The 27,556-nt window shown below is 44.2% G+C and overlaps 1 protein-coding gene across 1 annotated transcript in view; it reads right to left on the bottom strand.

Moving 5' to 3' along the window:
* Positions 1-1,338: 1,338 nt before the first annotated feature.
* KIF1B (kinesin family member 1B) overlaps positions 1,339-27,556 on the bottom strand; it is a 135,957-nt gene continuing 109,739 nt past the window's right edge. The window contains exons 33-49 of the mRNA XM_079728565.1: positions 25,986-26,104; positions 25,275-25,330; positions 23,039-23,147; positions 21,354-21,420; positions 20,571-20,655; positions 17,422-17,527; positions 10,792-10,906; positions 9,889-10,022; positions 9,094-9,155; positions 7,792-7,937; positions 7,363-7,602; positions 6,164-6,235; positions 4,652-4,773; positions 3,049-3,198; positions 2,286-2,478; positions 1,960-2,078; positions 1,339-1,398 (exon numbers count right to left, since the gene is read on the bottom strand). Of these exons, the coding sequence (XP_079584691.1) occupies positions 1,356-1,398; positions 1,960-2,078; positions 2,286-2,478; positions 3,049-3,198; positions 4,652-4,773; positions 6,164-6,235; positions 7,363-7,602; positions 7,792-7,937; positions 9,094-9,155; positions 9,889-10,022; positions 10,792-10,906; positions 17,422-17,527; positions 20,571-20,655; positions 21,354-21,420; positions 23,039-23,147; positions 25,275-25,330; positions 25,986-26,104 (1,938 nt within the window). The 3' untranslated portion in view covers positions 1,339-1,355. The remainder of the gene's footprint in view (positions 1,399-1,959; positions 2,079-2,285; positions 2,479-3,048; positions 3,199-4,651; positions 4,774-6,163; positions 6,236-7,362; positions 7,603-7,791; positions 7,938-9,093; positions 9,156-9,888; positions 10,023-10,791; positions 10,907-17,421; positions 17,528-20,570; positions 20,656-21,353; positions 21,421-23,038; positions 23,148-25,274; positions 25,331-25,985; positions 26,105-27,556) is intronic.

Below are 27,556 nucleotides of genomic sequence, written 5' to 3'. Positions count from 1 at the left end.
GATAATCAAGGAGGAGACAAATGACCAGGCCTGGGGCCAGGGTTCAGGTGGACCCTCTTCTCTGCCTGGCCAGGGTTCAGGTGGACCCTCTTCTCTGCCCCCAGGTGTCCTTTTGCTCTTAGTGGTGGCAGGAAGTCCGTTATAATTCTGGGGTCCAGAAAGCAAAGCCTGCCATGTTCGCTTATCTATGAGCATAGGGAGACAAGCATCATTGAAAGTGTTTTCAGTTTGACAAGGATCACCGAAAATGACCACTGGATTCAGAGGGACACGTCCAAGTTTACACTTAAGAGCTAGAGTTCTTTGATCGAAGGGAGCTACAACACTACCCGGCATTATCATAATCGTAATGCTGACAAAGACCGTCAAGTTCATCGCCAGATGGTGAGACACTCCCTCCTTGTGGGATGTTTGTACATGACACCATGGTGCTAACTCCACACTGTGCCACTGTCATTACTACCTCCAAGAACAGAACTGAGACTCAGAGAGAAGAGGCTCCCTCCCAGTGGAGACAAACAGCTCACAGGAGCCCTGCTGTGAGGGAATACAAGAATCCTACCGACCCCCACTGTCATGGCCCAAGTCCCACGGCCCTTTGAAATCCATCAGCAATAACAGCCCTGGCTCTTGCCTTCTTATAAGGTCAACAGCAGCCACTGTCCCAAACCTGCTGAAAAGTCTCTTCCACTAAATGAAAATTACATAACTATGTTCTAAATAAGCCCCAATTTCGGAGAATACACCTGTCCCATTTTTAAGCTCACTACAACCCTTTTCCTGAATGGAAAATGTAAGGATTAGTCATGGCAAAAAGAGACAGAAGGGGAAAAGGTAAGTTTCTTCCTCTCAGGTTCTATAAAAGACCAGATGTCTCTTCCTTTAGTCTCTAAGCCACAAGAAAAATTAAAATTATAAGAAAAATTAAAATTATATCACAACGAAAAGAAAAATTATGTTGTCTTGAACAACAGACAGAGATATCCAAAGACAGCAGTACAGACATCAGAGGTGGTCATATGGGGACCTATCACACAAAAGGAAGCCAAAATACACCAAAAAATAATTGGGAGATTCACTGGATCCCCTCTGGGTTTTTGTTTTTTGTTCGTTTTTTCCCCCCCTTTTGTTAGGCCACATGCTTCTAACAAGATTCTCAGCACAGGAAAAAAGAAAAGAGTACAGAGCAATGGGGATGAGGACCAGGAGCGATAGAAAAAGTGCTGGACAAGGAGGGACAAGCACTTAAGCCACAGGATCACACACAAGAATAACCATCAAGAAATCACAAAGAGGAATGAGAGGTAACACTTTCTTTATCTCTTGGAAGGCGAGTGAGGGCGCTCGGCTGTCACCTAGTACTTCGGCTGGCTTGGGCATCTGCGGGAGAGTTTTGACCTGTGGGCAAAAAAGGGATCAGAGGATCAGACAGACGGCGGGACTGGAAAACTGGATCCGGGGCTCTTGCCCTCGCAGGTATTCCTCCTCTGTGCTCCCCTCCTTGCACGTCCTCCCATCCTGCACTGCAGGCCCGGGTCTCTAAGCCCCTGAACAAGCAGGCCGGCCAGTGGTCCTCCTCACTCTGGGGACCCTGGGACACAAGCCCCTCACAGGATCTGAGGCCAGATCATATGGCCGAATATTGGGAGACCGTTAAGGTTCTCACAATCTTCCCTTTACTCGGTCCCACAGACCCCAGCTGTAGACCCCTTAAGAATAAAAAGTCAAAGCAGGAGATTAACTGGGTACAAATGTGACCAGAGTCTCCTTAGCCGTTGGGGACACCAGATGCCACCTTATGAGAAGCTGAGGCCTCATCGTCACCTTACAACCACATTTACACTCCTGTCCTTCCTCTATTTTAAACTTGTTTGCAACAAGACTTCCTTTTCTGTTTATGTTGACGTCCCTGGAAGCAAAAACCAAGGAGAGGAAGCAAACACAGGAACAACTTCTTACCGTATTGTGCCAGCAAGGAGTGGGTTAAAGGCATATAACCAGTCGTTCATGTCCTTGTCATTGAGAGCCTGCAAAAGGACCCCACGGTGCTTTGTGCATACAGCAAAGGTGTTCGGTGTCTAAAAGAGACACAGGAAGATGAGAAAGTTACTATGGATACTGAACAGTGGGGACCACCAGCCATATTCAGAGGGCACACGGCCCTTCACACTGAAGGTTCAGAGACACCAAATACAAAAGAGAGATTCCACACCACACGACGGAGTTCAGAACTCAACGGGGAAGGCTGTGCGTGGCAATGAAAAGCAAGAGAGGGCAGGACTGACCTTCACCATGGCCTGCTGGTCCTCGCTGTATTCCACCTGCGCTGTGGACAAGTTAATGAGGCCACGCTCCACCGGGTCTTTGTCACTGTTATAGATGAAGACATAGGGGCGACGGACCACGACAAAATGTTTAGCCCAGTTGCTGGAAAGTGGCTCCTTGAAATGCAGATATCCTTTCTTAGAGACCACTGAGCTGAAAAGGACAGTACATGAGAGGTTAGTTTCTCACAAAAATAAAGTGATCATGAGCCGAGGGCCATCAAAACAGACCTAGTCCAAGTCCCCAGGCTGAACGAAACAGGCAAATGATCTACTTGGTCTAGAATCTTATCTGCCGAAGAAATGCAGCAAAAGAGCACAAAGCACCACCACCACGTGCTGTGCTGGGTGGCGGTGATACACCTGGAGCGGAAACCCAGCCCAGCACTCTTTCACCCTGATTCCATTTGCATTAGACTGTAATGCAGACCTCATGTAGAAGAGCTAAAAGTAAATTCCTGCTAATTTGTCTTTTTTTTTTTTTTGCAGTACGCGGGCCTCTCACTGCTGTGGCCTCTCCTGTTGCGGAGCACAGGCTCCGGACGCACAGGCCCAGCAGCCATGGCTCACGGGCCCAGCCGCTCTGCGGCATGTGGGATCTTCCCGGACCGGGGCACGAACCCGTGTCCCCTGCATTGGCAGGCGGACTCTCAACCACTGCGCCACCAGGGAAGCCCTAATTTGTCTTTTAATACCTGGCATCCCTGTTCAGTATAGTACTCACCCTGGTCTAATTTCTTCAATATCTGGAACAAGATTGAGAAATTCATTTTTTCCTGCTCGGGCCAAATAGGGCGTTTCCACAGTTGGGACAATCTGAAACTGTTCAAATTCTGGGCAGGGACTAGAGGCCCGGGAATTGGCTTCTGGGGTCCTTGAAAAGAGAGAGGTTAGGAAGAAAGGGGTAACAGGTGCTTCAGTAAGGTCAACACACAGCCATCTCACCAGGAGGAACAGTGCCTCTCCCCGAACACCAGGGACGTTGCAAACATCAGTTCCAGAGAGCTTGGCTAAGACGACGAAGCTGGCGTCCGACACGTAACCCCAGATTCACCTGGTGTCACATCCTTCTGCGGTTATGAAGGAAACTCATCACTGATGAGCACCAAGTCACTCAGTCTCTCTTCCTACCCTGACACCCTCTAAACAAAAGAGTATTGAATATGAACTCCATTCCTTTATATGTTTCTATTTAGTCTCAAGGCCACACCTAGGGCACCACCAAGGGCAGCGGTTCTCAAAGTGAGGTCCCTGATCAGCGGCATCAACTTCACCTGAAAACTTGTTAGAAATTCAAATTCTCAGGCTCCAACTCAGACATACAGAATTAGGAACTCTGAATGGGGTTCAGCCACCTGGGCTTTAACAAGCCTCCCAGGTGATGCTGATGCCACTGAAGTCTGAGGACCGCTGCCTGAGGGGCTGGCAGAGTGAGCAGACACGTGGGAAGAAGCTGGGCCCCTGAACGGCTGTCTGGAGCAGAGGTGCTCCACCAACCAGGACCAGCTCGGAACCGACGTGAGACAGAGGATCCCCGCGCTCTGTACTGTTATCTTTGTAGAGCAGCTTAGTCTAATTAACTGCATTTCACCAATTCCAAAAAGCCCATTTTTCTCAAACTTTACCATTTCTCGAATTGGGATGCATCTTGTAATTGATGGCATGTCACATCTTAGTTGGCATTGCTTTTTCTTTTAGTGGTATATAAAAATAATGTCTTAGAGTTGATGGCATCCCAGATTCAATTAAATTACCTGGTTGTGTTATTTTCTCCAGCCCACTGCCTCAGTGTTGATACAGGAAGATAGACAGCTGGATAATAACCAGGTAGGTTGTGACAGGTGAGCATAATGAATGGAGACAGGGCGAAGGAGCCTGATGGCACACTGCACAGCAGCAATTCTAATGATGAGTTCATGGAATCATTCATGGACTTCATCTCTATTCTTCTTACCTATATGTTTTCTTGTGTCATTAAAATATTTTTTCCAAAGTAGTTTCAAAATATTTTTCCCAGGATGGGGCTTCCTGTGTCTGATCTCACTGAGGAGACAATCAGGGGTGTGAATACAAGAACAAATCACACAAAAGGGGATGAAGAAGAGGAGTCAGTGACTTGATGCAGAAAGTCAGTAAAACGTATGACGTTAAGAGATGTCAGCAGCATCTTCCCAGTCACTGTGACATCCAGAAAAGGCTCCCACATGTTTCCCAAGGCTGCCTAGGGGGACGCTGCTGCCCTCGGTTGAGAACCACTGAGCTAGCGGAAGGTTGGCATTTCCCTTGGTTCTTAAATTAGCTTTTGTCAGTGAAATCTGGGTACTTACTTCTGATCCAAAGAGTTGCTCCTAGCATCTATCAGAGAGGGGCAGGTGGAGGAGGGAGTGAGGGTAGCACTGCTAAAACTGGACACAGAGGGATCCCGTCCGACTGGAGAAATATCAGACAACTGGAAGAAAACAGAACACAGCAAGTGAGATTCAGATGAACAAAACCACCTCTGCAGTAAGAAGCTTTGACAGCCAGTGACCTCATGTTCATAAATCCTCTTCTGTTTCAGGCCATTCAAGAAAACAATTCTTACGAAAATTTTTGGCCAAAGTGTCAGAAGAGGAATCAAGACATTTATAAAAGGGCTTCCCTGGTGGCGCAGTGTTTGAGAGTCCGCCTGCCGATGCAGGGGACACGGGTTCGTGCCCCGGTCCGGGAAGATCCCACATGCCGTGGAGCGGCTGGGCCCGTGAGCCATGGCCACTGAGCCTGCGTGTCCGGAGCCTGTGCTCCGCAATGGGAGAGGCCACAACAGTGAGAGGCCCGCATATCGCAAAAAAAAAAAAAAAAAAAAAAAGACATTTATAAAAGAGGCAAGGCTAGCTTTTTATATTTATAAAATGTTTATATTTTATATTGCTACAGCCTCCTGTATTAACTAAATGACCCTACCTATATGTGCCAAGAACCAAGAACAACAGACACTGTTCTAAGAATACGGCCGAGGCCCTGCCCTCCTGGAGCTTACACTTTAAGTGGAGAAGGCAGATAATAAACCAATCGACAAACACTTTAAGAAGTGTCAGGCAGGGATCAGTGCTACAGCAAAAAGTAAAGCAGAGAAGCAGGTTAAAAGGTTTCAGAGAGGGTAGGAGGTAGGGAGATGCAAGAGGGAAGAGATATGGGAACACATGTATAACTGATTCACTTTGTTATAAAGCAGAAACTAATACACCATTGTAAAGCAATTATACTCCAATAAAGATGTAAAAAAAAAAAAAAGGTTTCAGAGGGCTGCTGGCTTTACATAGGGTGGTTAAGGAAATCCGCTCCAAGGAGGCAACATCTGAGCAGAAAACTGAAATAAAGGAGCGAATCATGGGACTATCTGGAAGGTTATACTGGGTAAATGCACAGCCACCGTACACAACCTCAAGGCGGAAAGCTTGGAGTGTCTAGGGAATAGCAAAAAAGGTGAAGATGACCAGAACAGAGTGAATGATGCAGAAATTCTTTAAAGTGTTCACCTCACTCTTTGTCGAAGGCAACAAAATTTCATGCCACCAAGAACCTCAGGACTTCTTGTGCCTTTTGCCATATAATAATATATCACCCCCTGCAGAATACTCTTCTCCAAGGGATTCAGGGAAAAGCCCAAATGTTTCCCATCTCATAATTACTCTAAGAGACACAGAAGAATACTTTTATCTTCAGAAGTCAGTGTTCTGACTGAAAAATTAAATAAACGACAGAGCAGATATGTCATACAGCCTCACATATGATGCTATGCCCATCTCAAGCCACCTAAAAGCAGCAAAACCTGAGCACAGGAAATGAGAGCTGCTCACCTTGCAGTCACTGATGCTGTTGTGCACCTGGCTGAATTCTCGGTTGAAAGTGTGGGTGAGAAGTTGCAGGCACTAGGGAAGAGAGAGGGAAGAGTAAGTTTCAATGGTTAAACAAAGCCCAGGATTAAAGCAGGAAGGGAAAATACCATGCCTAAGACTCACAGTGGAGCTCAGGTGCTGCTCAAATAGCTCTAGAAATTAACTGAGTACATAGCAAGAGAGGCCTGGTACAAGCCTAACAAAGACGATAAAATGAGTGGATAAAAAGCCATTCTCATGACTACAAAAGTGAATTACCGTAAACACCACAGTTTAAAGTGCTTAAGAATGCAACAGCATCCCTTTCATTCTCCATTTGCCCTGGTACTAAAAGGCATGGAGGTTTCTGGATGGACATACGTTCCCAAATCAACTAGACGACCATTTGATTATTGAAAAGAACACAAAATCCCTCTTATTTCTGTATTCCATTGTCAGCCAGTTGCTCAGACCCACATGCCTGGTGGTCATCCTCAACAACCTCTCTGCCCTCTCCTGCTGTTATCCAGGCAACAAGGAATGCGGATTCTACCTTCCAAATGTCTCTCCCGTGATTCTTCTTCATCCCACACACCCCCGCCATAGTTAAAAACTTTACCGTTTCTCATCTGGATTACTGAAATAAAGAATTCTTTCTGCCTCTAGCCTGTCTCTTCACCACAAATCCATCCTCTTTACTGCTGCCAGAGAAACCTTTCTAAAACAAATACCTGTTTGAAACATTTCCAAGTCACCCCCGGGATATTCTGGACGCTTTAGTCCAGCACATAGACTCTTCGTGATCTGGCCCTGCCCTATCTCTCCAACTCCATCTCCTGTCCCTCTCCTGCACGGATTCCCTCACAATGATCGTGCAGGACGCCGCTGGCTCCCTCCTGCGCATCCTTCCAAGGTCAGTCCACGAGTGCCCTCCTGGGCAGGCCTCTCCTCCGGCTCCCACAGCATTCTCAACCAAACCTCTATTGTAAGCTTGTCACCCCCTTGCCTGTCAACTTATTAAGGGTAGAAGTTAAGTCTCATTTATTTCTATATTCACAGTGTGAGCACAGGCCTTGAAACAGAGGCCCTCAAAGAAAGATGAAAATGCAAGTGAAAAAACAGAAACGCCAGCTCACAGAGCCTCACGGGGGAAAATGCTCAGCAGAGGCAGGGAGCCACACCTTGGTAGCCAGCTCTTTCTCTCGATCCACCAGGCTTTCAATGTCTGTGGAGTCGTAGCCACTGCTCTCACTGGGTGTGACGGCACTTTCAAAGGTGGTGGTTGAGATCTGAGAGGAGATGCTGGTGGAGGTGCTGAGGGTCCCACTGCTGAGGCTGGGGGACAATGAGTCACTCAGGGATGTGGGGATGCTGTCACCAAGTCTCTCACGGAGCAGCAGGAAGTGGCGGGTTTTCTCCACCTAAGAAGATCAACACTACAGCCTCAGCAAACACAAAGCTCATCAAGATCTTAATAAGCAAAATATTATGCCTCCATCATGATCGAAAACTGCAAAGCCAGGATCACAGACAGGAGGTGAGTGTAAGACTGATGATGCTGAGGGAATCTTGCCCGAGAGTTCACCTGCGCACCCCATGCCCCGGGGTACCTCGTGCAGGAGCTCCAGCTTCTCCAAGTCCCACTGGTGCTCAAGGATGAGGCTGTCTCCACGAGGCCGCCAGCCTGCTAAGTTCTCTTCTCCCCGCACATACGCCACTGATGTATCCAAAATTTTCCTTCTCCTCCTCTGCATGCCTAAGATAAGAGGAAACAACTATTTTTTCCAGAAAAAAATCCAATTCCAATTTTAGCTCAAAATGAATTAATAATTCACAATATATGGCACACTGAGACAGTTTAGTCTCAAGATACATGGGATTTTGATTATTAATAAAAATTTATCCCTTTTGCCCCAAAGCAACTCTCTAAACTTCTTTTAAAAACTGAGTTTTATATTCTTTAATAATTATGAAGCTGGTAATGCCTCTTGAGAAAATGCTAGTTATTATGTTAAGTGAAAATACAGAGATTAAATAGCCTGTACGCTATTGTTCTAAATATATAAAAATACACTCATGGGAAAAAAGTGAGCTACCTCATATTTGGTAGCTCAGTTAATATGGTAGATGACAGACTGGTTTAGCCTCCATTATTTCCCATTAATTTTTTAAAATATTATGCTGGTTTCACATACAAGAGACATGAATTTATGTTAATTAAAAAATTTCTGAAGGAACTATCTAGACACTAATTAGCTGCTATTGGGACTTGGATTCATACTCAAAGTTGTCTTTTTTTATCTCAATCTTACCTGTGGGCCTTGGCCTCTTTTCCACATATGTTCTCTAAACCAACTCAAATTTATATTAAATGTTTTTAAAAACCCTGACTTGTGTCCACATTCCAGTATACAAACGTGGAAACACAGAGTGCTGTTGAAGGCCACCAAACTGGAGGAACAACAGCAGTTCAAGGAGACATTAAAAAGAACACAGAACAAGTTCAACTTAATAATTTGTCTTTCTAGAGCATAGGAAGTTCAAATTCTAGGTTGACAGCACCTGTAAAGTTATACTGTCAAGTTATCTTTGGGGTTCAGGTGGAGAGGGAAATGGTTCTGAAGTTTTCCAAGCCAAATTCACTCTAATACACTTGAATTTGTTATAGTATTCCACAGCCCAGCAACATTTTGTCCCATACAGCTTTTATAACTGTATTGCATGTCATAAACCAAACAGTGCTGCAACTCAGAAAAAGGAAACTCCTACCACCACCATCAAAGTGGCTTGTAAAATATAACTGCCTTCTCAAAAATGTATATCTATCCTACAGGGGTGGGGTAGATTTTTGATATAATGTACTCCAGTCAAATGCAAAGGTAACAATCACTTTCCTGATCCATAGAGCTTACCTGGACTACCTGTGTCTGCCATCTTGCATAAACTGAGTTCATAAATTCCAGTGACTCGATTGCTATTTGAATTAAAACAAATAAACAACTGCTTAATTTCATATAGCACAAAACCAGGAAAATCTCAATTCTCTCTGCTTAAAATGCTGTCTCCTCCGCTGGGACTGCAATCCACCCTCAAATATAATTACAGACATTTCTTATCGGTCACTGTTCTTTTCCTGTTCTGAACTTAAGAATAAAACTGAATGATAAACTAGAAGATTAATAATACAAATGTGAAGATTAAAATTTTGCCTTTTCTTACCACAAGAAAGAAAAGATGAGGGGGGAAAGGTCTGACTAGAATGAAATGATAAACATCAGTTTCTGGGGAGTGTGGTTAAGAAAGGGACTGAATCTTCTACTGTATTAGTAATACTTAATTTTTAAGCCAGGTAGTGATGCACAGGTAGTCACTGTGTTATTCTTCATGTATATTCATATATCTTAAACATGAATAAATCTTAAAAAGAAAAAAATCCCAATGGTATGGTAAGCTGTTAGAAATAATAATAATGACATTTAAAAAGAACATTTAGTCCCTACAAAATTTTTTGAGAAGTGTTCACAATGGAACATTCCTTCCTTCCCTCATTAACTCATCAATTTATCAATATTTTATTAAATGCCAACATTCAAGTCACTGCACTCCGGTTTATAGGTTGTGAACTAACCCTGAAAACAGCAGCTAGAAGACTGCTGATTCTGTACAGGGTACACCAACTGGAAGCTAAACTTGTCTCAAAAACTTACGAGTCTGGTGACTTCGAATAGCCACTGCCAAAGAGGCTGCGCAGTGAGCGTGGCGGCGAGATCTTGGCATCCCGGGAATAGAAGACCATGCACACATCCTTGGTGATGACAGCTGGCTGGATACAATGATCCAGCTGAAAGCAAACAGGAGTGGGCTCCGATTAAACACAGACAGAGCATCTGTGACCACAGTCTGGGCACTACCGTATCTGGAAAGCTGCTCCCAGATGTGGGGGGTGGAGGATTTCAGCTCTACCGATGATTTCAACAGCAAATCAGAAGATAATACGTGCAAGGTCAGGTGGTGTTGCTTGCAGATGCATTTATTTTTTTCAAAGTTTTTTTTCTGTAATAACGGCTAATGTTTATTACTTGTTATATGCCAAGCACTGTTTGTTCTAAATCCTTTTCTGTGACCTCTCAACAACTTTCTGAGATAAATGCTATTATTATTACCCCTGTTTGAAAGACAAGGAAATTGAGGCACAGAGAGATGAAGTCACTTGTCCAAGGACAGGAAGGCAGTAAGTGGCAGCACAGTGACTTGAACTCAGATAGGCTAGTTCCAGGGCCTGCGCCGTTAACCACCACTAGGCTCGGCCCACAACTACAAAGACAAGAGGTGGTATTCTTAAAATCATACATTCTTTGAAGAATGGGAATTGGGCTGCTAAAGCTGAAGCTGTAATAAAAGTTATGTGACTTTTTGATTAACTAGAGACGAGGAACAGAATTTAATATAACCAGAACAGGTAGTAAAGTATAATAAAATAAATAACTTCAGGATGTGCAGGGGGAAAGGAAGGCAAAATCAGTCAAATCTTTCCTCCCCATTTCCTGTTGTAACTTTCCCACTGTTCAGGGCTGGCTGTTCACGGCAACTCAAGCTGTGGGTCTTCTCACCTCCAGGTAGGCCGACAAGGTCATGTAGATCTTCTCTCCATAGGGTGTCACTCGGTTCAGAAGGAGGGAGTTATGGAGGGAGCTGTCCCACACGGCCTCAAAACGATAGAAGGTCCTAAGGTCAAAAAGGCAAGAGGGAGTCATCCAGAAGAAGCTGAAGTCACCTTAGTCCAGGCACTGCCATTGTCAGTAATGCTGCAGAATCCCACACCGACCAGCATTTCCAACTTACTAAAGTCTAACGACAGAGCAGAACCTGCACCTCCGAGGAGGAAAAGGCAGGCGCCCATGCTCTTGCCCCCCACCCACCGTCAAGGAACACTTAAGCTATGTTTTTTATTGTTTGTTTTTTGACAAGCCTGTTTCTCCTCTGCCTATAAACATAAAAATAGTGAGATCAATCAAAGGGATTAAGATGAAAAGGAGAAATGAGTATCAACAGAAACTAAAAGAGGAAAGAGAGACTAAGTAAGCTCCTCTGTCAGTCAGTGATGAGGGTCGGAAGCAAAGATTCAGTCATTTGGAAGCTGCAGTCTTTGTATCTCGATCCCATTCTGCTGAGCCTCAGAAATGTCACAAACACATCTGGGAGGGTTCATGAAAGAAACAGTATAGAGAGACTTGTTTTAAATAGAAGAATAAGAGGTTATTCTTAGCTGACATTTCAGTAAAAGAGAATGATTTTTTACACCAAGAGCTAGCCAACTACTATTTATCAGTTTTCCAAAAAATTCACATAAGAATCTTACATTCAGATAACAACTAGAAGCTTGACTATTTAATAAACACCCATGAACTGGTTTTTAAAGTTGTTTTAATATCTTTCTTTCCTCTTACTAGTAAAACACCATAGACCCTACTTGGCATTAAACCTTCCAGTTCAGCAAGTCTCACGTGAAGCACCGTCCTGAGTTCAACAGCAGTGTCACAGATCAACTCCCAACTCGACCCCCCGTGTCCCCCGCTCAGGCCCCCGTTAGGACTTGGTCCAGCCCTTCAGAGTGGGCTTCCCATCACCACTAGCTCTCTGCACGTGCAACACACCCCACCCAATTCAGCTAGAGCTCTGCACACCTTCTCCCCTGCCCAGGATGTTCCTCCTCACTCCTTCCCAAATGGTAACCTCACTGCAGCTGTCTTTTCTAGGTGTCCCATGACAAACAGCTGGCATACCTTCTCTTTAAACACATCTCCATGCTTCTTTCTCCAGAAATAAACAGAGAAAACAATACTTAAATGAACTCCGTAACCACGCCTCATCCTCTGAGTGCCAGTGTTTGAAGCCTGATTATTTCATCTTGTAACTACTTCTAGATCTAAGTCTTCCTGAAGTACAGTTGACCCTTGAACAACAGGGGTTAGGGGGCTGACCCTCCATGAAGTTAAAAATCTGTGTATAACTTACAGTCAGCCCTCAGTACCCGAGGTTTTGCCTCCACCGATTTGGCCAACTGCGGGTCACGTAGTATTGTGGTACTTACTACTGAAAAAAATCCACATGCAAACAGACCCGTGCAGTTCAAACCCGTGTTGTCCAAGGGCCTTCGGCTGTATGTGATACTCTCAAACATCTAGCTTTTGAGGCAGTGTGTATGGGTCAAGAAAATTCTCTACAAAGACATCAAAGGAATATAGAGACAACTAACAGGACAAAGATGGACAAAGCAACCAAGAGACCCAAACAGCAACCACAACAAAGGATAACAGAAGCCCTTCCCCAGCTCCTGGGCTCACTGGGCTCAGCAGAGAACCCTTTATGCATCCACAAAGCTCTGTTTCGATCAAATCTAAATTGTAATTTGGTTTAACACAAATTCTAATATTGGGTGGTGAAATCCATTACTTCAGCAGAAGCCACTTGAGGGCTCTGTCCCTGAGACTGCTCTTCTATTGTGTCCCAGGGTCTGTCGAGGTGCCTGGAATGGGACCTGCCTGTCGCACTGCAGGTCTGGTCACCCCGTGCTGAGTGAAGTGAGGCCCCTTCTCAGGGCGAGGGCCCTGGAGACACTTGACAGCAACAAGCACTTCACTGCTGCCTGGAACCCGCCCCTCATCAAGCTCTGCACCAGAACCTAAGCATCCCCAGCTGCCAGCATTCAGGGTTCATGATTCCCTTTCCACTGAGGCAGATGTTTTGAATTTGTGTGAGAAAGCCTCTTCACATTTCTGTTTTCTGGTTTTCACTTAACCTAAAGAGGAAATTTCACTAGCAGAAACTTGGCTAACATAGAAAAATTCTGACATCACTAAAATCTCCCTGTATTGGGATGGGGGGAAAAGGTGGGGTTTTCTTGTTGTTTTGTTTGGTGCCTGGGAGTTACGGCAGCACATTCTTTTGAATACTCACTAAGGGTGGCAACTCCTGAGAGATGGTCGTAAGAAATACAACCAAGACTGAAGAGAAATGTCAACGAAATCAAGCTAGCAAGAGAATCTGGAGTTAGAAACAGGGCTGAGTCCTGAGACATGCTGTCCTGTATGGCACTAAGGTGGTCAGGAAATAATCCCAAATGGATTTCTCAGGATGTTCCAGACAATGGCAGTGTGTGTGTATATGTATGTGTGTGTATGTGTGTGTGTGTATGTGTGTGTGTTTATGTGTTGTGTGCGTGTGTATGTGCATCTTTAAAAAAACATTTAGGCTAAATTGTCATGTATCACTTCCTTCAGTTTTCTTCCCTACATCAGACGAAGGGAGAGATGGGGGAAAATTTCCTTTACTACTGAACCAGGAACTTTTTCTTTTCCAAAAGCAGAAAATAAATAGATGAGACAAGCAGTCCTGACAGGAGAAAGAGAAATGTTTAAAAATTAAAAAAATATTTCTCACAGACTCAGCTACTCAAATAACTAAATTGGTGTCTACTACTACACAGGACAAAACAAAGAAAAAAGTGAACAATTATGCAAGCCTGAGATTCCTTATGAAATGAGGGGAGTAACATTCTACTTTGTAATGTGGAAGAGGAAAACTTGAAGGGGCAGAGAATAAAATGGGCAAGTTTACTAAATGGAATGAGAAAATAATTCAGAACTCTACAAGTTACTGAAGAGCCTACATGTGACACTATACGTGCATCAGAAAAACCCAGGGCACAAGGGTGCAGAATGAGGTCTTGCTCTATCCTAGGTGGGCGCAAGTTTACGTGGCGGAAAACTATTAAATTAAAATAGCAGTTAAAGCTACATAAGACATAAAGCATTCTGATAAACTAGAATCTTTATGTGCAAAAAAGCAAACAGAAAATACCTAGGAATATCCTTATCAAGAAAGAGCCTGTAAAAACACAGAAAAAGCTTTTGTTAGTGCAGCAAAAGAAAAAAAAGGAAAAAAGAGAGGGAGAGAGAGATAGAAGAGAAAAAAATATATATATAAAAACACAAGTTTGCTGATAAGCAAAAGTGAATTCAAGTGTACAAACAATTAACAGAGAATTCCACGGGACACAATTTGATAAAGGGCTTACAATGACACGGGTCCCTCCCCGAGACGTTCAGTTAAGGAAATGCTGGGCACAGAAGGGAGAGTGGAGACCACCTCTATTAACATCCCTTTAGGAGGTGACTTACTATTGGAAATGGTAGGAAGTTGCTGTGGAGTTAAGGGAAAACCAAGTCAGTAGGTAACAAAAATGCAGGGCTGGGAAGAAAAGGAGTAATGGCCCTTGTCAGCTGTGCTCCACTATCAATATATCACAGGAGCCCTCTAGTTATGTATGTAATACACCCAACTGGAGTTCTGTAAGTTCAACTTTAAACATTAAACCTTAGGCAAAAAGAACAAAAGCTCTCTTAACCAAACCCCATTTAGCCACTTACCAAATGAACTTATGCTCTCCACATCCCTACAATGTATAGACTGACGTCCATTTCTCATTGAACATTATTCTAAAATGAAGAGGTAGCTCATCGCCCAGACAATTTGCTCCAGAGAGCTGAGTTTCATGCTTCTCAAGTGTCAGTAGTACAAACTTGTTTATGTGGTTGTATTTGTTATTATAATTACCTAATTTAATTCAATATTAGATAAATCACTGAAACATGATGGCAAAAAGAATTTTTGTTCAGTGTGAAACAAAACTAAGTGTGGAAACTTAGTGTGAAAAATAAATTGAACATTTTAAAAAGACTTGATAATGGTGAGTTGTTTAAAAAACAGCTGTTAAGTTTGGGTGAGATCAATGTAAAAGAAAGAGGGAAATAAAATTTCGATGATATATGATAAAAAGTTTAAAGGATTCTGCACTTAGATTTTATTCATAGGTTTCTAGTTCCACCAAATTGAAAAACATAGGTGATGAATTATGGGTGTGGCTTTGCAAGAAAGACAGTCAGAAGTCTAATAAATGAGCCTACAATTAAAGAAAAGGCCTTGGCCCTATAGCAAGAGCTTGACAAATTAATGTACATTTATATACTTTAAGTTAAAACAAGTGTTTAAAGTCTGTATCTTCTTTTTAAAATTTTTATTTATTTATTTATTTATTTATATTTTGGCTGTGTTAGGTCTTTGCTGCTGCGCGCAGGCTTTCTCTAGTTGTGGCGAGCAGGGGCTACCCTTCCTTGCAGTGCACGGACTTCTCATTGCGGTGGCTTCTCTTGCTGCGGAGCATGGGCTCTAGGCACACGGGCTTCAGTAGTTGCGCAGGCTCAGTAGTTGTGGCGCATGGGCTTAGTTGCTCCGCGGCATGTGGGATCTTCCTGGACCAGGGCTAGAACCCGTGTCCCCTGCATTGGCAGGTGGATTATTAACCACTGCGCAACCAGGGAAATTCTTCTTTTTATTACTCTTGACTTTAGCAACTTTTTTTTTTTTTAACCTTTTCGGCTGTGTTGGGTCTTTGTTGCTGCATGAGGGCTTTCTCTAGTTGCGGCGAGCAGCGGTTACTCTTCATTGCAGTGCATGGGCTTCTCACTGTGGTGGTTTCTCTTGTTGTGGAGCACGGGCTCTAGGCACGTAGGCTTCAGCAGTTGCAGCACACGGGCTCAGCAGTTGTGGCACGTGGGCTGTAGGCACACGGGCTCCAGTAGTTGCAGCACGTGGGCGCAGTAGTTGTGGCACACAGGTTTAGTTGCTCCGCGGCATGTGGGATCTTCCCGGATCAGGGCTCAAACCTGTGTCCCTTGCGTTGGCAGGCAGATTCTTAACTGCTGCGCGGCCAGGGAAGTCCCAGCAACTTTTTTGATTAACTCTAAGCTTCTACTGGGAAAGATAAACTGCTTCTAACAAAGCCAAATTCATCTTCTACAGCATGTGACACGCTGCCAGACAGGAATCAAAGGACTTTTGAAGGTGACTCTAATGTAGGCAAGTTTAACATAACCAGCACTTCAACCAAACACCAGTTTTCCCTGTTTTGCTAAGTACCATAGGGAAGTTTAAGATATATTTCTCATAGTTGCAAGGAAAATGTGGTGAATGCCAGCTGAATACTTGCTGTAAATGTCTGGCAGAAGAGGGAACGCTATGTGGGGTTAATGCTGACTTCAGAGAAATGGTATTGTTTCAAGATTTTGCCCAGGAATCGGCCCAGGCGGGGGTCAAAGCACCCTACTTTACCTCTGCCACACCCCCTCCACATAGGTACACACCGTCTCACCCACCTTCCCTTTCTGTCCACAGCTCCTGCCAGCTCCTCTGACTGGCAAAAAGCAAACAGACATTTGTTTCCTTTTCCTCACTCCCATGCAAAACAGTAACACACAGAAACAATGTAAAGAAATTAATCCTGGCCCGAACTTTTCATTTCTGCTTCTGCTTATTGTCTTATCTTTCCTCTCCCTCTTGCCAACACATGTGAGCAACTTTTTTAGGAACAGGCAGACCACAGAGAAATCCTGTAATTCGAAGGCTGAGTTCTGAGCCCACATTAGAACACACAGCCATGCCTGTTTCCTAGCCCTCACCACGTAGAGAAATGGGAGTCTCTGTGCACGATGACGGGACTCCTTTCCCAGGGAGGTAAAAGCGCCCCAGCAGATTTATTTCCAGTCTGACACGGGAAAGTAGAACGGCTAGGTACTTTATGCATTGTCACCACTTGATTATAAAATGGACTGCTAAGGGACACTAATTTAAAATTTAAAATAAAATTCATTATTTATAGCAGCCAATCTTAGTCAGAAGAGTTTATAATAATTTATTGCCTTCATGCATAAAGGAAAATGAAAAGCAGATACTGAGACTCCTTGAGCCGATACTGGCAGCAGCAAAGATGAACACAGGAGGGTTCACTATACCTTGGAGGGCATGTTCCCATGACATCCCAGGCCGAGAGGTCTTTCTCCACAGCAACCACTTCATAGGAAAACATTTAGTCTTAGCCGTAATTAATTTGTACTTTTAAACCCTTGGGTGGCATGCTGAGTTTTCTTTTTCTGCTTTTTCTCTGTCACTGTATTACATCTACTCAAACTCCCCAGGGGATAGAACATTTCCATTCTCTGGGGGTATCATCACATACAAGTATCTCCAATGATTTATGTTTTTATTTTTGAAGAGCAGGGCAGACAGGGGAGGAAACAGGGAACTCTGAAGTGAGAAGGGGGGAGTCATTAATGAACAAGGAATCCACAGTGAATCAATCAACCCCCCGAGGGCTGACTCACCACATTCCCCGGGTGCCCCACCTGCTAGAGTTGTGGGAAGACTTCAGGTACTTGGCAGAGATGATATTTAAGGAGAGAATGGCATCAACTGTGGCTTTGTCCACCTCAGCTTTATTCCTAATCCGGCCTGAGAGAAAGAAGAAAGAAACCAGAACATGGGTACGTTTAAAAACCAAGTGGTAGGACTTCCCTGGTGGCGCAGTGGTTAAGAATCCGCCTGCCAATACAGGGGACACGGGTTCGAGCCCTGCTCCGGGAAGATCCCACATGCCGCGGAGCAACTAAGCCCGTGCACCACAACTACTGAGCCTGCGCTCTAGAGCCCACGAGCCACAACTACTGAGCCTGCATTCTAGAGCCCAGGAGCCACAACTACTGAAACCCGCATGCCTAGAGTCTGTGCTCTGCAACAAGAGAAGCCACCACAGTGAGAAGCCCGCGCACCGCAATGAAGAGTAGCCCCCGCTTGCCGCAACTAGAGAAAGCCCGCGCACAGCAACCAAGACCCAACACAGCCAAAAATAAATAAATAAATAAATTTTTAAAAAAATCAACTGGTTTTAATAAATAAACAAACAAACAAATAAATAAAAACAAAGCGGTAATTCATTAGGCCAAAAAGAGACTGTCAAATCTCTGTGTAATTTCAGGTGCCGGAAGCGTCGTTTGGTCAGCTATAATCCTACAGTCTAATTCTGTAATTCTTGGCCTTCCATTCTTCTCCATATTCTGTCTCCCCTTTACATCCCACATTTAGTCAACAGTGAAAACTTACTCTTTGTTCAAAGAGCTTCTCATACCTGTCTCAGCTTTAATTTCCAACATCACTGCCCTGCTCACGAAGGTCATCCCCTTCTGATCTCAGACACGGCAACAGCCACTTAACTGGTCTCCCTGCTGCTCTCACGTCTCCCTCTTTCCAAGCCATCCCACACTCACCTTCTATAGACTTCTTAAGCCACTGCCTTCATTACACCACTTTCTTTTTTAAAATCTTACAATGCTGTTTTCAAATAACAGTAGGGGATGCAGCACTGCACAGAGGTTAAGAACACAGTCTCTGGAGCAGGACTGCCTGGGTTCAAATCTCAGCTCCAACACTAACTATCTGTGTGGCCTGGGCATATGCTCAACCTCTGAGCCTCACTTTCCTCACCTGTGAAGTGGGAATAACAATTCTTCCCTTATAAGATTGTTACAATCATATTATATGTTTGTTATGTTATATTAAATAAACTAATATTTTTAGAGCATTCAGAAAATCACCTGCGGGCCTCCCTGGTGGCGCAGTGGTTGAGAGTCCGCCTGCCGATGCAGGGGATACGGGTTCGTGCCCCGGTCTGGGAGGATCCCATATGCCGCGGAGCGGCTGGGCCCGTGAGCCATGGCTGCTGGGCCTGCGCGTCCGGAGCCTGTGCTCCGCAACGGGAGAGGCCACAGCAGTGAGAGGCCCGCGTACCACAAAAAAAAAAAAAAAAAAAAAAAAAGAAAATCACCTGCCACATTTCATGTTTGTCATAAAAATAATAAGCCATAGGGTTATAGAGAAGCCTTAGTAACTGCTGCCTCTGCACCCCACCCTTTCTGGTCAGAAAGCATCTCTCTTGTTTTGTGTAAAAATTAATCTTGAGGGCTTCCCTGGTGGCGCAGTGGTTGAGAGTCCGCCTGCCGATGCAGGGGACACGGGTTCGTGCCCCGGTCTGGGAAGATCCCACATGCCGCGGAGCGGCTGGGCCCGTGAGCCATGGCTGCTGAGCCTGCGCGTCCGGAGCCTGTGTTCCGTAACGGGAGAGGCCACAACAGTGAGAGGCCCGCGTACCGCCAAAAAAAATAAAAATAAAAATAAAAATTAATCTTGAAAAGCTTGAAAACCACTGCCCCAGATAGGACAGAGTATAATCTTCCTTCCAGGGCTTCTTAATCTGGTCCACAGATACCCAAGGGGTTTATGGTTAGAATTCAGGAGGTCTGAACTGGATGGGAAAAAAAAAATTACAACTTTATTTTCAGGAACCTCTAACTGAAATTTGCCTTTCCCTGCAATTATGAGGGGAGGGCACAAACCACAGGAGAATCAGCAGTACCCATACCTCTGTCCCCAGCAGAAATCACAGATGTTTTCATATCACACTAATGTGAAGTATCTTGACATTCATCACCACTTTGAAATGATAGAAATTAGACCCGCTGCTTTTTTTTTTTTTTTTGCTGTACGTGGGCCTCTCACTGCTGTGGCCTCTCCCGTTGCGGAGCACAGGCTCCGGACGCGCAGGCTCAATGGCCATGGCTCACGGGCCCAACCGCTCCGCGGCATGTGGGACCTTCCCAGACTGGGGCACGAACCCGTGTCCCCTGCATCGGCAGGAGGACTCTCAACCACTGCGCCACCAGGGAAGCCCCCCCGCTGCTTATTGACCACATCATTGAAGAGCTTATGTTACAAATTTGTTTAGCAGTTTAACAATTGTATTTCAATATTATTAGTTCCCTTTGTAATCCTAAGTGCTTTATTTTCTACATTTAAAAACAGAATTCTGAGGCTTCACCACTGCCAAAGGGGTCCATGGCAAAACTAGGTGCAGACCCCCTGCCTTGGGCTCTCGTTCTACAGCTTATGCTGTTCGGCCACTCTTTCCTCTCACGGTGCTTTAGTTTAGTCTCCCCACTCTGGCCATAGATTTCTAGCCATTTGCACATTAGACATTGCTGACTCTCTAACGCCAAAGCTTGCAAAAAAACGAAACCCTCTAAGTTCTCTCAAATCTACTCAGATCATCTCCCACAAGCTAACCCAGTTCTCCTGGATCTTTTTTGTCATCAACTCTTTTAGCACAGGTCTTTCAGTTGTTCTCATTTGGTACTCACTCATCAAACTGCTCTGTACATGCACACACGCTGTCTCCTCACTAGACCCCAAGCTCACAAGGAGCAGAGACTTCTCTTAGGCCCTCTCCAGCCTCGGGCCTAGAACTGCTCCCACAGGCACTGAGAAAAACAATGGCAGGTTGAATAACTGATGAAGGGAGCTGGGAAACAAGGGTAGTTTCCAACTCAAGGACTCTCTTCTGACAGTCACGCTCTCCAGCGCAGCCTTCCGCACACTCCCTGTGCTCCGAACAGGGAGCAATCACTCCGCTAAGGCCCGTCCTCAGCTGCTGGAACATACTCACCTCCCACCAGTTCACGGACATCCTTCCAGTGGAGCTCACTCCCTTTCTCATGGATGATGGTTACTGTGATCCTTCGCTGGATGCCCTAGATAATGGAGCAGGGTTGCAGTTTAGCTGCGACAATCTCTTATTTCCTCTTGTTTGTCCTTTTCTGGATCGTCTGATGGGCAGGAAGGGGAGGTATGGAGGGAGAGGGGAAATGCTGTCCACACTGCTATTCTGAACAAAGGGACACAGGTCAGGGACTGAGGAAGAGCCAGGTTCTGATATGGCTTTTAAGAACCGATGCCCAGACTGAAAGTCCCAGAGTGTGCCCATCTGGCTCATAAGCACTTTTGAGCACTGACTAAATCTACTTTTGATTTGCCAAAGGGGGCCTACATTTCATGGCCAGATTTTTAGTCCACTGAAACCTTCATCTTCAATCTCCATTGAGAACTTTTGGCTGTGAAAGCAGAGTTTCCAAACATCACAAAGTGAAAATTGTATAAAATAACATGGGAGCTGCACAAATTACTATGTAACTGAATGAAATAAAGTCTTTCAAAATAGCTCTTTTAAAATATATTTACACATAAAAGCCAGGGTATATATCAATAAATATAAGCCAAGGTTTGAGAAACATTAACGAAAGAAAAAAAAAAAAAAGGATGGGGCAATGTCACCTGACTTCCAAATTCCCTTGAAATGGAGATAAAAAAGCAGAGAAACAGAGAGTTATGTTTCTTATTCTAACTTTTTTGGTGTTCCCTTCTAAGCCCTCTTTTGCTCCTTCATTGGTACCTGGTGAAGCAAAAATGTCCCCTGGCAGGGCAAGCCTGCTGTATGGTCAACCACAGCTGGAATATACCTATAAAAACAGAAATGTAAAACAAAGAAGTTAGACAGAATGCTTGTGCTAAGTGCAACTTCACCTGCAAGGTCTTCCCTGGTCACCCCAGCCCTCAGTGGTCTTTGTTTTCTAAACTCCGATCCCATGTCTTTCTCACCATCTGGGGTGGACATTTAATTGGACAGTCATATGCATTTAGTAAACCTTTCCACATATGTATGTCTCATCATCCTGACTAGACTGAAGTATTCATAGGGCAGTAACATCTTTTGGCTCCAATCCCAGCTCTTTGTCTAACAGATATTTCCATAAATAACACATAACTGCAATGGCAAGTGTCAGGAGATAAGAAAGAGAGAATTTCAGATTCTAGATCATTTTTTAAGAATCAGAAAGCAATTAACTCAGTAGAAACCATTTACTGTAACTACTGCTCCCCCATAATGCAAGTTATAATCACATTATAGATCTGTCTGTGGAAAGTCAAATTCCTCGAAGCAATGTCACCACTGACAACTCTGTATAGGATCGATAGAGCCAAACCTCACACACAGTAGGAACTCAGTAAATGTTTTATGGAGGTGATCATAATGGTATTACCCAGCATTATAAATAGAGGATCCTTAAGATAACATTTATCCCCTACCCTTTACACTAATTGATACAGCCCCTTGCCTCTGTTTCGGGAGAGGGATCTCTTTTGTGTTTTTCAAAAGCATTTCTGAGACAACTATAAACAGTAATTCCATTTGTCACTTAGTCTAACACAGCTCATACAGAGAGAGGAAGCTGATGCTGATCATTTTGATCTGGGCCAGTGGTCCTCAACTGGGGGTAATTTTGACCCCTAGGGGCCATCTGGCAACGTCTGTTGTCACAACAGGAGGGGAGGTGCTACTGGCATCTTATGGGTAGAGGTCAGAGATGCAGCTAAATATCCTACAACGCACAGGACAACCCCCAACAACAGAGAATCATCTGGCGCCAAACAGTGAGAGGCTGAGAAACCTTGGTCTACAGAAACATTCTGTCCCCTAATGCCCTGACATACTGATATGCCTTTGGCCCTTTTATGTGCAATATGATTCTGACTCCCTTTGCTTTGCTGCTGCTAAAACCCACTTTGCAAGTGAAAGAGCGGCATGGACATATATACACTACCAAACGTAAGGTAGATAGCTAGTGGGAAGCAGCCGCATAGCACAGGGAGATCAGCTCGGTACTTTGTGACCGCCTGGAGGGGTGGGAGGGAGACGCAAAAGGGAGGGGATATGGGAACATATGTATATGTATAACTGATTAAATTTGTTATAAAGCAAAAAATAAAAAAAATAATAATAAATAAAAATAAAATAAAATAAAAATAAAACCCACTTTGCAGGTTGTCTTCCCTCATAACAAAGTGCCAGTCTCCAGGATCTTGCTATTGCTAACAAGAAGGTAAATTATTATACTAGATGGTTCTCTGACAAACATCTGATTCAAAGAATAATATAAAGACCCTCCCCACCCCAAATTCAGTTCAAAACTGGAATGTGACAATGTTCTGTGAACCCAAAGACAAGAGAGACTCAAAATTACATTTTCTAATTTTGGAAAAGTTGTCATATTTAAAAATTTATAAAGTTGGACTTACTCTCCTGTAGGCTCCAATTCACTGATCTCAAACCAAACCAGAAGATCGTACTTGCTCATGCTCTGGCCAAGGCTGGTTTTGCTCATGGTATTTAACTTGGTGGCTGGAACTTTTAAAAGTTTTTGGAAAATGTTAAAATTTGGTCCAAGTCTACTCAGCAAAGGTATAAGCTTCTCTAACGTCAGTCTTCAAGGACACACTTGGGAAAGGCAGCGAGAGTGAGGGGATAGATTTCAGTGCAGAAGAGCCAGAGAAACTTCACCGTCAACTATATTAGTACCTCTAACTTCAGAGAACAAGGAAAACAGAGAGTCAGCATCTTTTTCCCTCTCAACAAACTACCCAATGATGAGAAAACAGGTTTCATGCAAAGTAAATGTGCTCACAAAACCATTAAAAAACCTTCCTTAGACTCTCACATTTGCGGCATGCAGAGCACAGTAACAATGTGGGACAGGCAATGTGGGGCGAGCCTCGCCCATCACAGGGCCTCAACAAAGCTGCTGTGGCGGGAAAGACCCGTCCTCCAACTCAGTGGTTCCTGAACCTCCCTGCACACGAGGGTCACCTGGGGATCTTAAAGATGGCCCAGGCCACACCGCCAGCCAATTAAATCACAGTCTCTAGGGGTGGGACTCCGCCCTCTGAGAGGTTTGAAGCCCCCCAGGTGATTCCAATGTGTGGACAAGTTTGGGAACCACTGGTCTCATCTGTAAATACAGGATTCTGTAAATGATCTCATGTTACCCATTTTCTTCAGATGTGAATTCCATATTCTTATCTGTACTGATGAAATATATTAGCCAAAACCCCCGTATTTTCAAGAATTTCAGATTCCACATGGTGGGCATTTTGAAACACTACATAGAAATTCTGAAATCTTGGCAATACAAAGAGGGTTCTCTGCTCTGAACCTGGGAGCAGTGGTGTGAGAGTCCAGTGACTTGGGATCTAATTATCGCTCAACCACTAACTAGCTATGAAACTTTGGTTGAGTCACTTAACCTCTGGGAGTCTGTCTCCTCAACTAGAAAATGAAGATCATAGTATCTTGCCTACCATCTAAAAAGATGTTGTGAGGATCCACTGACACAATGCATCTAAAGGGGCTGTATGACTCATACAGCGCTATTCAGAGGCATGGCCTATCAGCATTATTCACCCTAGCTGAATTCCAGGTAAGCTGGTGATGATGCCAGTCAAGAAGATAATAGGGGGTTACTGGCTCTGGTGGACATCTGAGGGTCAGAAAGCAAAACTAGAGCATTACAAAAAGCCAGCTACCAGTAAAAAAAAAACCTTTAAAATTAAAAATACCATTGCAAAGAATCCACACCAACAGATAGAAGGAGCCCCTCCCCCACCCCCCACCCCCCTGGATGATGTGAAAGGGGTATAAATAGAGAAGGTGCTTCCCAAAAATCTCTCTGAAGGAAATGTGATATGATCTTGACAATGTGCTGAACTCTACATGCAGGTCAAGTAGCAACAGAAACCTTGGTGTTTCATACACGGAGAGCCAGGCTTCAGGACCAGCCTCTGAGGATGGTTCTACATCTAAGGCAGAGCTAATTTTAGCTACTAACCATCTCGTTTAGGTACCCTCTCGGTCTGGCAGCTGGGAACTGGCAGAAAGAGAAAAGGCGGCAATGGGTCAGCCTCATCCTGGAAGGTGGCAATGGCGGAGGATGCGAGCACACTGGCATGCTCAGAAAATGTGTCCAACACATGCACATTCACAGAGTCAGATATGAGAAACCGAATCAGCTCAATCTTTCTCTCATGGCCTGAAGGCAGGACGGCGGCGAGGAGCACAGAGGTGGAGAATGAGCACAGGGCGGGGTGGGAATGAGGCAAGTGGGCAACGAGGAAAAGGGATGAAAATAAACAAAGAAAAATCAGAACAGGAGACACGAACATGCAGAAAAAACGTAATATGCAAAGGAGTGCCCAGTCACCTGACAGTTAAAGGGAGTTACGCACAAAGCAGAGAGATTTAGGAACATGGAGCTTATCGAAATCTGCGGTAAGAAGACCACAGTATCGGCGGGGATATAGAGCCCTATTGTTTGGCACCTCTTATTTCACATCAGGAGCCAACAATCCTCGTTCCTACTGGACACCGGAGCACACAGGGATGCACACAAGTGGAGTAGGAATTTGAATATGATTTTTTATCTGAAAAGTCACTCAGAATAAGAGATGTACATCATACAGAGAACACAGCTGTGCTCACCTGGCTTGGATAGTGGCATGGGCGGAGGGAAGAATCGTCGAGATGGCTGGGGTGGACTGCAAAGGAAGACAAAAGTTCTTCAAGACTAAACAGTCCCATGCTGGTATTAATGGCGTGTTTAAATCCCCTTTAAAAACGGATCATCTGTACTTTCAACTCTGGTATGTTATCAGATATCAGATATAAACCCACACAGTAAAACTGAGGCTAAGACATTTTGAGAAAAGTCCCCTTGTAAGTCAGAGCTAATAAATAAGAAAAGTTTTCTGTTCACAATGACACTCTGCCAGCATCCCAAAGTCCCCATCATTGTCCTCCTCCCCAATTTTGATGTCTCCACTTAGAGACACATGCTTCATAGTGACTTTATGCTTCATAAAGTTCTGGGTGGTTAGGACCAATTATACACAACTTTCAGGTTATATCCCTATCACCTCAACTTTCTATCCTATTCAAAGTCTCTTTGTACAAAAAGACAGTACTCAAGGTCACCTGGGCAAAACTCAATTTGCTCTACCTATAGTTAGTGACTGGGTGGCTTAGAAGAAAGATGGTGATGTTTCTGAAATGGAAACGTAGGGTAATCTATAAAACGGTTATTTACCTATCTTAATTCCTCCAAAGATTTCTTCTTTTCCAGCAAGTGACAGTAACAACAATAACAGCAACAATAGTATCAAAAACAAAAATCTCTGCTCATTCGGTCCAAACCTGTTAAGCTCCTGTCCTTGCAGGTGAAGTGGGTGCTGCTGATAATGCCCAAAGACTTCAAACACGATAGGCTTGGTTTTGATATAGTCCACAAATGATTCCGTAACCTCCACTGCAATCTAATAAGGAATAAAGGCAACCTAGATTAGCGAAAGATTTATTATAGGAAAATACACATTTTTGCTGCAAACAGCACTACAGCACTTTGAGGACCCAGTATGTGCTGGGAATTTCACTATGAAGGTCTCTCACACCAAAAGAGAGGGGCGGCTCTTCTCTGGTTTTCCTTCTACAGTAACTGCACCAAGCTCCAGGCATTCAACACCCTCCACTGTCTGCCCCAAATGACCTCTGGCCCCTCTGCTGCCTTCACACAATGGTTGGACTCAGTCTGCTGCTTCCTTCGCCGGCTCTCTCCTCCACCATGCCTGAGGGCTGGCCCAGGCTGCAGCCGTGCCTGGGAGGCCTTCCCGCATCTCTGTACCTCTGTCATGCCTGTACTTCAAGGCCCAGCTCAAACTGCCAACAACAGTATGAAAAACACAACCGCAGACTCTGTGCCAGGTACAGTGCCAAGCGTGACCCACCTTTTCTTATTTACACTACAGTCTTCAGGAAGTACCCCCACCTCCTTTCTCTACAAAAACATCCACCCCCAACAAAGAATGTAGCTTACAAGACTCTTCCCATTAGTAGAAATAACTCTCCCTCTCTACTCCCATTGCATTTAATGAATACCTTTCGGATGTTTCTACATCCTGTATCACTATTGTTTAAATATGCATTTTATTTCCCCTCTCATAATTCTAAGCTCTTCGGAGGCATCATCTACCCTGTGATTCATCTGAGCGCCCCCCAGTGGCGTCAGGCACAGTCCTTGTGCACAGGAGCCAATCAATATTTATCATATACAGGCATGCTCATATTTATACAATTAAACATAAAAAAGAAAACAGTGTGTTCTGTATTTGCTTGCTCCATTTCTGGAGTTGTCCTTTCCTCTCGCATTTTAGGGAGTGGATTATGGTTGGCAAGAGAACGAGACTGTTCAAGCAGTAGTGAAGCTCCTGGATGCCAGAGCCACGTTTCCCTGGGTTCAAACCCCACCTCTGCCTCTTCCTAGCTTTGTAACCTTGGTGAGTGACTCCTCTCTGCCTCGGTAATCTCAACTAGAACATGGGGATTATACAAGTATATGGCATAAAAGTGAGGATTAAATGAACTAAGACACAAAAACACACCTGTAACAACGACTGACACAAAATAAGCTCTCAGTGAATGTTAGCTATTATAATGAGGATCATGACTTTTGAACAGAGTTGAGCAAATCTTTCTAGAAGAGATGGAAGGTCTGTTTTCTTATTCCACTTATGAGAGAGTTGTAAGGGGCATTAAAGGACTAATCATAGAATCAGCTGCAAGGAAACAGATTCTGAATCTTAATTTAGCTACAAAATGTATTTCATAGTTTCTACATTAATTGCAACCAAATTATTTGTCTCTTATGGTTTAAAGAATAACATATTAACTTTAACAAAACTCATACGCAACATGCTTATTATTCTAGGAAG

Source organism: Hyperoodon ampullatus (genome assembly GCF_949752795.1).
Source record: "Hyperoodon ampullatus genome assembly, chromosome: 2".
NCBI lineage: Eukaryota > Metazoa > Chordata > Mammalia > Artiodactyla > Ziphiidae > Hyperoodon > Hyperoodon ampullatus.
The sequence above is the reverse complement of the archived record's forward strand: the minus strand, read 5'-3'. Positions and strand labels throughout refer to the sequence as shown.